Source organism: Branchiostoma floridae, chromosome 1 (genome assembly GCF_000003815.2).
Source record: "Branchiostoma floridae strain S238N-H82 chromosome 1, Bfl_VNyyK, whole genome shotgun sequence".
Taxonomy (NCBI): domain Eukaryota; kingdom Metazoa; phylum Chordata; class Leptocardii; order Amphioxiformes; family Branchiostomatidae; genus Branchiostoma; species Branchiostoma floridae.
The window spans coordinates 17143112-17155644 of record NC_049979.1 but is presented as its reverse complement, the minus strand read 5'-3'; the positions used below and the strand labels follow the sequence as shown (position 1 = coordinate 17155644).

The window sequence follows — 12533 nt, the reverse complement described above, 5'->3', positions numbered from 1 at the left end:
TGTTGCATTTGTAAGGCTATTACAGATAGTTGTGGGCAGTAGGCGTTGTCTCTTTCCTTGGCGCTTTGCATAGTTGTGACGGCAGTCTCATTTGCATATTTGTGACCGGAGACATGCGACCTCTGCCAATCCCCCCAGAAGAAATTTGCTGCCGCCGTCTTTGTGGCGGGCCGGGTTCTCCGCCTCCGTCAATTTACAGATGTCATGGACATTTTCCCTGCCATTCCTCCGGGTTCTGGGCACCTTTTGCTTGTCATTAGTCGGATATTTTCACCCATTGATATAACTACTCTAGCGTTGTATGAATAGGAATGCACGTCAATGTTACTTAAGTGTTATGCTTTGTAACTCCTTCTGAATTTACCGTTAAACGTTACCGGGCCTCCTGAATTTACCGTTAAGCGTTACCGGGCCTCCTGAATTCACCGTTAAGCGTTAAGATGACCCCCCCATGCAGACCCTCTGAGAGGCCAACCCCGTTTAACACAGAAACACGATAAAAAGGATTGATTTACGAAATCACTAACGTTGTACATTTATTTCCGGCGAGGAAATGAGTATAAAACTGGTTGGTGAAGATAACGGTAACGTTTACCATTGCTTTGGAATGAGACGCCATGTTACCACAGTCTAGCACCAGTGAATCCACCAGCTGTCTCAGTTCTGGACGTGACAAACTCCGGGCCATCTTGGTCACGGGCGCCGACTGTTAGGTTTTGAAGGCCAAAGTGACTGGGGTAACTTTATGTAACGATTGGGGCGCTTTTGTGCACAGCGTGCGAGTAGGTCAAATAAAAGACCTTTGGCCCATCGGACCGAGTGGCGGTGTGAAGCCAAATCCATGCGCCGCGAAATACATGAGAGGTCAGGTACTGCGGCTGCGTACTGCAGGGGAGGAGCAAGCATTTCGCAGCGAAGATTACTGTAAATGCAGAAATGTTCGCGGTGGATTAATGTTCGCGGTTTTCGCGGTGACCACTTCACCGCGAATTTAAAACCACCGCGAACATTTTTCTATTATGATATTAGATTGCAGTCTATGGTGTTACCGCGAACTTAAATCCACCGCGAAAAGTCCTTTTTCTCGCTACCGCGAAATTAAATCCCCGCGAACTTAAATACATTTACAGTACTATGACAACGACCTCTGTAGAAGGTAACAGATGTTTTGTAGTAGCCGATTCGACAAACCTATTTTTTCAACAACTTTCCTTGTTTGAAATTGAACTGGCTATTTCACAATTTAATACTAGTACTACTGTAAATGCAGAAATGTTCGCGGTGGATTGATGTTCGCGGTTTTCGCGGCGGCCGCTTCACCGCGAATTTAAAACCACCGCAAACATTTTTCCATAACAGTAAGAGACTACAGTGCATAGTGCTACCGCGAAATTAAAGCCACAGCGAAAAGTCAATTTTCCCGCTACCGCGAAATTAAATCCCCGCGAACTTAAATGCATTTACAGTATATGAATAAATCCATTGAAAGGCAACCTTTCAAATGAGCTATTTGCCTTCATTGATTTAATGGGATTGAAAATTTGGACACTCCATAGAGACCCTTTAGGAATCCTTAAGATAATGATATGCAGCAGGAAAACATGGCACTGTTTTGGCACATACCACAGCAGCAATCCTAAATACGATAATGATATGCAGCGTGAAAACACGGCACTGTTTTGGCGCGCACCACGGCAGCAACTCAGTGGTAGTGTCCCAATATTAGCTAAGAGCCATCAGAAACGATTACAGCAGGTAAATAAAAACATATGTTTGTGACATTATTTGGCTAGCAAAGCGTGTAAAAATGAGCAAATCAGGGCCAGTGTCTGACTCGAGTCTGACCAGATCGCCACTTCTGGTCACACGCCTAGCATTGGCAGAAGGACGGTCTATCATATCATATCAGTACAATGTAAGAAGAATAGACCCTGATTCCGACCAAAGTGAACGAACTGGACCATCATCTGCATAATGAATTATAATTGACGCCCCTGAACTATCTTATTACTCTTTTTAAGTCACACAAAGCAATAAAAGAAGTTGATAATAATTCTTGGTCCAGTGCACAAGTGTGTATTTTCAGAGGAATATTCTTGTAAATGTTCTTCGTATATCATGTGCTGACCTGTTATATTCAAATGTAACTTTTTCAAAGAATCAGTAGGTTGAGTTATGCCAGTTAACGTTACCGAACTTTAGATCCTCTCCGTTATACATAAAACGGAAAAGAAAACAGAACACAACAAAATTGTGCGGGTGATTTGAATAATCTGTATATGGCCTCCTCCGGTTAATATTGACCATAGTAAAATCCTAATTGATATCAGCCCTACAGATTCGACCATAACTATTAAATTGCAGTCTCTGTCACATAGGACACATCTGTAAGCTGACACTCTGTTACAAAGTTCTTTTCTCAGGATCCACTATAATACTAGTAGTGTCGCTATAATAGCTTGCCGGCGTTTCAAATACAGTGCATTCAAAATCAAAGTTTGCACTGATTGCTATTTGCAATAAGATGAAAAGCGTTCGCATTTAATTTCCATGAGTAAATAAAAGAAAAAATATGTGCATTGTGTTTACACTTGATCAAGATTGAAACATTAATTGTTCTGTTAAAGAAAGAGGGTTGGCCGAGATAGCATTCAGACAATCTGTATAAAGGACCACAATTATTTATAGAACACAATAGATACATGGAGCCCGGGGCGATGGTGATTCAATACTTTAACATTATGCAATCAACTTTGAGCACCTGACACAGAAAATACATGCTTGGCTCAGCTTGAGTGTCATGCTATTTTACAGTGTCTTGACAGACAAGGTTGCAAATGGACTGTGTTAGCCCGATGACTTTTTTCTGTTGAGGTGGATATATGCACACCTCCCTGCCTCCACCCAAGAGTACCCCAGTTTCCTGTGTACGACCCTTGAATGTTCGTTGTCGTGCTCAATGAAGAGAAAGGGCAGGTATCCCTTCTGAAGACAGATGCTGATCAGGTACTTGGAGGCCAGCTGAAAGTAGCCCTTCCCCCTGTGCTCCGGTAGTGTGTAGCCAGCCCCTTGTGAACCATAGTAGTTGAACATGATCCATGATACAGGGTTTCCATCCTGGTCATACACACAGGCTGAGGGGAAGGTGCTGATCTGATAGTGAATCCGCTCCTCAACTTCAGAAGTGCCTCCAAATTTCCAGGTCCTGCTGACAAGCTGGCTGTGCTCAGGTTTGAGTGGAGTTATGGACACCTTGTTGTCAGTCCTGGGAAGTCAGAACGACATTGATAGAATATACAACCATATCTGTTGAATGTAATAGTAGTTACTGCATAGCCAAGGTATAAACACGGAGAAAGCTGAAAATTTACTGAAACGTAGGGAACTAATTTTTAGTAATTAAATGCTGTAATCGATGTGTATAAATGATGTGCTAGTATGAAAGTGATGCCAATTTTAGAGGTTAAAGCCACCGAGAAACTCAATATTTTCATTTCATTTCGGATATTTCCAAATTAGACTATGCAATGTTGGTATTCAAAAAATAAGACACTTCATTTATTTTTCAATTATGAATCAAATATGCCACAGAAAATCAAGATTTTGTACCACCAACAAAAGAAGTAAAGAACGACCAAACGGTTCAACATCTCCCTGAAGCGCATTGTTCATGTGGATATCTAAGGAATCAGGACGAAATTAACGCCAGCACTGTGCATGTATAGCATTAGTTCCGGATAATAAACTTACATTTTCACTTTCTCCACAGTCGGGCAAGTTTTGTGCAGATAGTACGCTGTGTCACAAAAGGAAAATTCAGGGAATGGAACGCCTTGTAGCTCCAGATGTTCTTTCAGTATGGACAAACCACTGAGAGGGAATGCTGTAAGAAGCATGCGCAACACAATGACATTAGACATCATTTGAACATTAACACCTTAGTTCCGACAGATCCCATATGATATTATATATTTGACATGTTTCGAGTTCTATTTCAAGCGCACGTGTTTTTTCATTCCATTAAAATCTTGTCTCCTAAATCCACACAATGAAATATGTCTATGGTATCTATAACGTAACCATTTAGCCACTACCGATAAAAGACCATCTCAGCAGCACTGATCAGGGTAGAAATTAAAAGTGTACACGTCCGACATATCGCTCTGATGCCGCCACTTTCTACTTTATCATGTCAGATAACGTTTTAAACAATCTTCCATTTCAAAGACTTGTGTCAGAGACTTTTGTGTCAGTGACTTTGTGATCCATCTGAACATGTTTTTTTTTTGGTCTTTTTTACACTGGACTCGGAGTAATACATGTACTTGGGAACAATGCCTTCACCCTGGCCCAGTGTGGTAACATGTCTGAAATGGGACTTTCAACCTAATGTCAATAAATTCGTAAAAGTTGACATAGTGCGCTATTGAAAATATGGACGTGGCTATATTTTTGATGGCAGATATTGATAACTATGGTGTGTAGCTTTGAAAAGATGGAAAATATGTAAGACATGTCATCAGACCTACCGATTAACAGAAGTGGACTGGTCCATTTCATAGATGTCAACTTGAGTAATTGCCTGAGGCCATTCTCACTGGTCCAGTGCAAAAATAGTGCTTTCTGTTAAAAAAAGACTGAAATTGTGCCATGAACTTGCTGTACCATCATTATTTAGGATCGATTATACGGACCAACTTCAACTCTTAAAGCAATATCAGCTAAGCCCTTTGGCTCATTATTGGCCTAAAGTGTTTGAAATAGGCAGAGGAGCACTATTTGAAATCCCTTTTCAATATTGCTGGCTTAATGCTGGATTACACAATACACGCCACCTTGATAATACTAGCCTAGAATGCCGTAGTCTTCTATCTCGCGATTAATTTGTGCGAGCAAATTGCAATAAATGTTGTAACCTTTGCAAAGGATGGCGCTGAGGCGTCATTATTACCAGTCCACAGGACGGCGGTGTAGTCTGGCCACCTGTCCACTTCAAAGGTCATCTCCCAAGGAATTTTACCATCCAGGTAATGCTGAGCAGTGTAGAACAACTGTGGTAGCAAAATAGGACAAGATTTGAGACTAATTACAGCAAGTGAAGAAACTTTGTATGTATGTAAGTGCGCGCGCGCACATTGACAGGTGTATTTCATTAGTGATTTTCACCTTTTATGTATTTTAGTTTACACTGGGTCAATCTCACCAAGCGGAGGCACGTTGGAGGCATTGTGGAGGCACACTGGAGTTGGTAAAATTCCAATCACTTCTTTCTTAGGAATCATGGCATTTTGCATCAATTATGCAAATTAGGAACTCATTTAACATAATAAGTATCTGTTGATTTTATACTTGGCCTTAATTACATGTAGGTAAAGTCCTATCATGAAAATCACTGGGGTTACAGAACTACCTCATATACAAATTAAGGAATAATTTGCATGTCATATGTGTACATATCTGTCTACTCTACCTGAATACGAAAAATATGTAATACCAAATATCATTCCTTGTTCGGTTATCAAAAGATACAAAAAACAGAAGTTCAGTACGTAACAATGTCAGAGGCCCCAAATCGACCTTGACCTTCAGAACAGCACAATTCTATCTTTGTCAACTCATAATTCAATTCAACTCAATTCTATGATACTTGTATATATAAGTTTTTTAGCCTCAAATTTCTTCGATCTTGAAACCGCCTGACTAAATCCATATATATGGTAGATGAAAATGAGAACTTGCTGCATTTTTTATAGAAAATCCATAAATGCATATAAAGAATGTAGCCAGAGCGCCACACAAGGTCGTTGTCCCATGTACACTGCATGTTAGAGCCGTTTGAGGTTGTTTGAGCAAGGAGGTTAAAAAGGGCCTCCGTGGTTTGTTTTTTGAGGTCGTTTGAGGTGTTTAGGCAGACCCCCCTACCCACCTACCAAAAACAATCGCAAACCATTCAACGACCCCACATACCGTCCAGACCCAAAACAATACTTCATAGAAGTAACAAGTTGATTAATGGTCACACACAGACACACGCACACCACGTTACCATTGCTTTGGAATGGGATGCTAGGTCATTCCAATCCAGCACCAGAGAACGCACCAACTGTCTGAGTTCAGAACGCAACAAACTTCGGGTCATCCTGATCACGGACAGAATAAGAGCAGGGCACACCGACAGTCGATGTAACGGTTAATATAACGTTGAACTCCATATAGACAGATGTCTTTGTGTATCTTGGCTTGTGCTCAGCACGGCATGCGCAGTAAAAGTAACCTTTGTACACCTTGACCCCAAACTTCAAAGTCATTGCTCAAACAATGGGGCTCCCTTCGAAATCAGTTACGTTAACTGAAGGGACTACCCTAAAGATTCATAAATTAAAAATAAATAAATAAATGTAACGGTTTACGATGTAATATGGTAAGACAAATCCGAGCAGTGCTTATGAAAACTATGCTATTCTAACGTTATGTGCATTTTTTCCTACAACATAACGTTAACAAAGTATGGTAGTCCTTGGGCATCTTCAATGCTTCTATTGATACGAGCGATATCGTATTTGGGTTGCTGGTAACGTTTTATCATTTTAGCAACTCTTCCGACTGATCAGCCTCTTGGTAGGGTCCGTGACATAGCGCCTGGTTACTCGGAGATATATGGATCGCAAGGTCTACTAGAGAGACTGTGCCGCCCTCCTAAGTCATAGACCAGTCCGGCGAAAAGAAAATAATTGGTCAAGATGGCGCCCAACCTGTGCAGGAGGCGGCAGTGGATAAAACTGTGTTTCTCCCTTGTTTCCATTGTTCTGTGCTGTTATGCATCAGGAGTGTTTTCCCTCCTTCGTTCTGGGTACACCACAAGGGCAGGGTCAGACGAACCGATAAAGAGTTCATCGCTAAGGTTTTCACGGAAGACTGGGGGCACGGGTCGCTACGTGGTGAGGGAGGCGGGGCAGGTCTGGCCGAAACCACAACACCAGGTGTCAACGGGAGACGTGTTTGTTTTAAGCAGGTGGTTGTTGCAAACTTCTGGCCAACAAGTGGCACCGCGGTGCTGGTAGATACTTAGAAGAAATACACACGTTTGGTTACCAGAATATCTAACGTTACATTGCACCATAGCATTTTGGATAATTGCATTCAACGTGTTTACTAGGAACTGAAGAGTCGCCACGTCTAAGCAGGATACAAAACATGGAGGTTGAAAAACAGATACAACAGGCCATGTAGATCCGAATAAAGTCAAAGTCAAAGAAACAAGACACCTATGACCTCTAAAATGCCATCACTGATGGATTGCTTGGAAATGATTATGATTTGGGACTATTTTTCCCTGATTATTTAACGTTAACGTTAGTCATCATCATTCAGTTCCTGTGGAAGGAGAGGGATGGGCTCCGCATTCCAATATCATACCCAAGACACGTTGATAACATTGCCCATTGGTCCTGCAGCCTAAAAAGGCTATGGGACTATCTTTTATTTTTTTTACCATTTATTCAGTTCCTAATATATCATTGAAGGCACCTGAGATGTATGAGCAATGCAGCCATATATTCTTGTTATATTGTTATGATCCATTTAAATGCAATCTGAAAGCCAGGCTGATGCTTATGTCTAACTATCTTATGTCTTATGGGAACAGAGACACTTTCAATTTCACCTATGCACCTGGTTCACATCGTTGTGAAATACTGGACCTAGCATTTGGGCGATACACTGAGATCATCTTTAGTATCGATGAAGCTGCCACTGGCAGTAAGTGTGATGCTGACACCACCTGTCTCGTTGTGCTGGAGGTCAGCGTTAAGGAGTCTTGTAAGGGGGCTTCTCCACACCTGGGCGCCAAGGAAAACTGTAAGCATTTCCATTAAGGAATGACTAAATAGGAGTAGCAATGGAATAGATGACCAATCTTTAAATATTGTAGTGTGCAGCCTCTTACCTAGCAAAGGTGACCCAGTGCTGACCCCAAGGTAAAGGTGTATGATATGTTGCCTCATCCCTTAAAATCTGCAGGCTTTAGATATGCTTTTTGTGCATGCAGAAGTCAAGCCACGAAGTTGTAGATTACACAAAATAAGCAATGCCTCTCAGCATTAAAGAAAAAGTTTTGTTTTCTAAACTGTTTTTTCTTCAATATTTGAAGGGGTGTGGTATTACTCAATGCTACCAAACTTAAAAAGTATGAAAAGCAAGTTTGATGCATTGTCATAGAAGATCAGTAATCTCCAAGCAGATGTATTAGGGCTTGACTTCTTTGTGAAACTAAAATACAAGCATGCATCTGCTTGGAGGTTAGAAGAGGTGTTGGACTTGAAGATTGTTGTTCTGTCTGTGTTGTAGATGAACTGTCAGTGGCCAGAGAAGGTGTCAAATTAAAGACTGATTCTGTCTGGGGTGCCCTCAGAGGTGAGTGGAGGTTACTTATGATTCTCTTTCAATTAAAATGCCTTAAGTGCATTTCTGGAAAAATATTTTTCAATTGTGGTGCAGGAGCCCAACATATAAATTCAAAGTTGAACTCTTTCATGGCTTTGAATACCGGTTAAAAAGAATAATGTTATACATAGCCCAACAAGTCTGTAGATGAGTTGTTTCTTGAATTATACAAAATATTGACTGACTTTTGTAGGGTTGGAGACATTTTCTCAGCTTATCTACAGAGGCGAACATGGTTTGGTAAGTTCACATAAAATGTAGAAAATATATATATTGTAGAAAATGTGAAGTACCTTTAATATTGTGCAAGGAATGTTGCATAGTTACGCATAGTCAACATCTTGAGATGTACTCTAGTAGACAAAACACTGCTGGTAGTTGTTCATGATTAATGATGGTATTGCTATAGATTACAGACTTTACAGGTTTTTTACATTATACCAGGGTACAACATGGCACTGTATACTGGTACCTCTCTGATGATTTGATATAATGTATACCATATGCAGCATTTCTGAAATGTTCAGTTTTCAGATTGCATATTCTACATTGCACTTTTCTCAGTATACCGTGAACAGAACAGATATCCAAGACTTCCCCAGATTTCCACACAGAGGTGTTTTACTGGATACATCCAGGCACTTTGTACCAGTCAAGTACATCCTGCAGAACCTGGTAGGAAATTTGCTTCAAAGACAGTCTTAACGTTATATTTCATTTAAGGGCTGCCTTCTTGGGTCTTCGGGAACACCTAAAAGACCTCAAACAACCTCAACCCCGTTTGAGGTCATTTGAGGTGTTGTAGATGGTAGATATCAGTCTAAAACAGTTTGGCACAAATTATTCTCAAACATGACTCTTTGCTGTTGTAGAACATAATTAATATAGATCTTAAATAACATAAACAATGCTGAATAATGTTTCTGTTTTTCCAGGATGCCATGGCCTTCAATAAGTTCAATGTGTTTCACTGGCACATAGTGGATGATCCTTCCTTCCCATATGAGAGCATTGCTTTCCCTGAACTTAGTAAAAAGGTATGCTCTCAGTGTACATAAGGCTACACCAACAGAGCTTTTAGCTTATCAATTCAGCTTAATGAACTGGATGAAGTACTGAAAACCTAGGCATTATGAAATTATGGGATCATCAATATAATGGAATGAATTCAGGACAACTTGAACTGTCAAAATTAATCTTTGACTTTTCAATTGTCCAAAGAACAAGTAATTTCATCAAAATTTAATCATCTGAAGATTCCAGGAAATTGAATAAGCAAGTAAATTTTAGCTGTAATGTAAAAGAATTAACATTACATCAATCTACAAACTTTAAGTCAATTCAACAACTCAACTTGGCCATGTCAATTGACAAAAAGCATGCAACACCTTGTCAATCAGAATAATAAAGCAGGTGTGCAATGACAAGAATCATGCGGTAAAGATTAACACATTGTATTGTCTACAGGGGGCCTTTCACCCTGACACACATGTGTACACTCAGAAGGATGTGAGAACTATCCTGGAGTATGCCAGACTGAGGGGGATAAGAGTGGTGCCAGAGTTTGACACACCAGGTAATGTATTAAAGGCCACTGTTTAGCACTGCTTTCTTTCAATTTGTTTCTTTCATCATAATTGATTATCTGAGTATGCACAAAGAGTGTACAAGCTTTCCTTTCTTTGAGGCATGCTCCCTTGTTGTGGTCAGTGAAAACTGCAGCAGTCATTCTTGGTATTCCATTGATCAGCAGCACCATTTAGCAAAATGGTTAGAAACTGCAGGACAGACTACCAGTAAATCCATAAGGTCACTGTATGTCATTGCATGTATCATCATTATATAGATGATGAGAAATTAGAGACCACTTCCATTGTTATAACTCATTTGACAACACTATGGCCTACCTGTCTTCCTCTCCATCAAAAAAATAAATCTTGAAACTTTCATCAGTATTGATCCTGAAGAAGGTGACTGTGGTTGAAAATTTGATCCGTGTAACAGTTAACGTTATACCTTTGTGTTGGAAGAAAGTTTAGCATCATACAACCTTTCAAAACCTTTGCATTTCAGAAATTTTGACATTTGATGGTTTAAGATTGCAAAACTGTTTTATTCTAGGTCACACCCTGTCCTGGGGCCATGGGCAGCCTAGCCTACTGACTACATGTTACACTAAGACTGGCAAGCAAAGAGGTGCCCTCAACCCTGTCCTTGAAGCCACCTATCAGTTCATGGGTAAACTGCTGCAGGAAATCAAGGATGTTTTTCCTGACCAGTTGGTGCATCTGGGTGGAGACGAGGTCAATTTTGCATGTTGGTAAGGAGAACTGTAGAGCACATCCCTACACCTTATTTTTTCTGTGACTACTGCAAGATGTTGTATTATATTACATGGGGAATTTACCTTTGATCCTTTTCTACTAATGAGGTTTTTGCAGGTTGGGGTTTGTCCAACCCCATGAATTTATGAACATACAAAGACATATTAATTCATACTATGTAGCATGAGATACAGACTTTTTTAGTGAGATGGGGAAGAACAAATCGTGTAAACTGATCACATGGTTGTTACGATTGTTACGATGTATTGTCATTGTTTATCACAGTATGATGCCTCTGTGTGTTTGTTGAGAGAACATGATTATATCATTTTTGTTCCACAGGAAAAATGATGCAGAAATTACACAGTTTATGGAGAAAAGGGGATTTGATTACTACGTCAAGCTTCAGACCTACTATGTACAGAGGTGAGCAGTGTAGAGTTCTAAAATGAGATGTATATCCATTACATAATGTTGATATTCATACATGTAGGCCCAATTTGGCCATCAAGTTTGTCCAATTTTGCTTCTTATGATTTCTGTGAGCCCTTACTTGACAAAGAATGAATCAGCCATTCATATGATGAAGAAATGTTACTCTGCAGTTGTGGCCTTACTGCATGAGTTTTGAGACTTGGCCACTGGTAATACACAATCATACAGATGCTGCTTAAAAAGGAGAACTGGCAGTCTTTCTAATTGTGTATCTAATTGTTGCAGAATAATGAAGATTGTGGAATCTTTGGGAAAGGTGTCAGCTGTATGGGAGGATGTAGCTGCTAAAGGACAGGAGGTATGATGATGATCATTAGATATGCCTGGTAAATAACCATCACCTTTTGGGCTGAATATTGAAGCCAAAACAATTGTTCTGGTTCACACCACGTGCCTTACTTTACTGTAAAGTACATGTAAGTATGCTGCAAGAATACTGGCATCACTTCTTGATGTTCAAGGTGTAACAGAGGATGCAGTGCTGTTTACTCATGCATACTACATAACTTTATCTGATAGTAATGCTTATCACTTTCTTAAACAACAAAAAGGTATTAGAAATTTGGACAGTTTTGCTTTCTTGCAGGGCAGTGTACCAAAAAACACTGTTATACAGGTGTGGAGGCCTGGTAAATGGGCTCAGAAGATGGCACAGGTGACACGGCATGGCCTAAGAACCATCCTGTCTGCCTGCTGGTACCTGGATTTAATCAGCACAGGGGAAGACTGGCCTCCATACTACAGATGTGATCCTCATGCTTTCAATGGTGGGGCTCAATTCTTAGATTTGATTCCATAACCAGGTGATGTGTGAGTAAAACTGCAATAGGTCTGGATAAGGCAACAGACAACATTCAAAATTTTTGGTGTTACTGATTTGAAATAAACATGTATTATTTTCACAATTTGCCAACATTGTTTTGTGAAGGACAATCAGCAGACCCTAGGAGCATTTGGTGCTTGAAGAAGTATGTGGTAACACTACTCTACATGTAGATCAATGGACCTATTTCTTCTCTGCAGGAACAATGGCTCAGAAGGATCTGGTGCTAGGAGGAGAGGCATGCCTGTGGGGGGAGTATGTGGACTGGACTAACCTGCTCTCCCGACTATGGCCCAGGGCTAGCGCGATAGCAGAGAGGCTGTGGAGTTCCCAGGACACTACTGATATGGAAGACGCATCAGTTAGGCTTGGGGAACACAGATGTCGTATGATCAGGTATGTGAACATTTTGCATTTCTCAGGGCTTTTCAAATCTGGTATTAAAAATA

General features: G+C 40.4%; 3 protein-coding genes across 7 annotated transcripts in view; 1 reads left to right on the top strand and 2 right to left on the bottom strand.

The window, feature by feature from the left end:
* LOC118425587 (glycine N-acyltransferase-like protein 3) overlaps positions 1 to 853 on the bottom strand; it is a 10294-nt gene extending 9441 nt beyond the window's left edge. Inside the window, exon 1 of the mRNA XM_035834530.1 lies at positions 596 to 853. Coding sequence (XP_035690423.1) covers positions 596 to 688 — 93 coding nt within the window. The 5' untranslated portion in view covers positions 689 to 853. The remainder of the gene's footprint in view (positions 1 to 595) is intronic.
* Positions 854 to 1499: 646 nt separating this feature from the next.
* LOC118420731 (glycine N-acyltransferase-like protein 3) lies at positions 1500 to 6879 on the bottom strand. 5 transcript variants are annotated; one of them, XM_035827706.1, is made up of 5 exons: positions 6753 to 6879; positions 4917 to 5051; positions 4530 to 4623; positions 3751 to 3883; positions 1500 to 3265 (listed from the first exon to the last, which is right to left on the bottom strand). In XM_035827706.1, the coding sequence occupies exons 2-5, from the start codon at positions 5001 to 5003 to the stop codon at positions 2848 to 2850; spliced, it is 732 nt and encodes a 243-aa protein (XP_035683599.1). In that variant the 5' UTR covers positions 5004 to 5051; positions 6753 to 6879; the 3' UTR covers positions 1500 to 2847. The 5 variants fall into 5 exon arrangements, with proteins under 5 accessions (XP_035683599.1, XP_035683591.1, XP_035683615.1 ...); XM_035827698.1 differs by lacking the exon at positions 6753 to 6879 and adding an exon at positions 6101 to 6334; XM_035827722.1 differs by lacking the exon at positions 6753 to 6879 and adding an exon at positions 6101 to 6331 and having other exon boundaries at positions 4530 to 4597.
* Positions 6612 to 12533, top strand: part of LOC118420721 (beta-hexosaminidase subunit alpha-like) — an 8878-nt gene continuing 2956 nt past the window's right edge. The window contains exons 1-12 of the mRNA XM_035827680.1: positions 6612 to 7012; positions 7646 to 7857; positions 8347 to 8412; positions 8636 to 8682; positions 9007 to 9117; positions 9378 to 9479; positions 9910 to 10018; positions 10564 to 10762; positions 11109 to 11192; positions 11487 to 11559; positions 11848 to 12028; positions 12285 to 12480. Of these exons, the coding sequence (XP_035683573.1) occupies positions 6741 to 7012; positions 7646 to 7857; positions 8347 to 8412; positions 8636 to 8682; positions 9007 to 9117; positions 9378 to 9479; positions 9910 to 10018; positions 10564 to 10762; positions 11109 to 11192; positions 11487 to 11559; positions 11848 to 12028; positions 12285 to 12480 (1652 nt within the window). The 5' untranslated portion in view covers positions 6612 to 6740. The remainder of the gene's footprint in view (positions 7013 to 7645; positions 7858 to 8346; positions 8413 to 8635; positions 8683 to 9006; positions 9118 to 9377; positions 9480 to 9909; positions 10019 to 10563; positions 10763 to 11108; positions 11193 to 11486; positions 11560 to 11847; positions 12029 to 12284; positions 12481 to 12533) is intronic.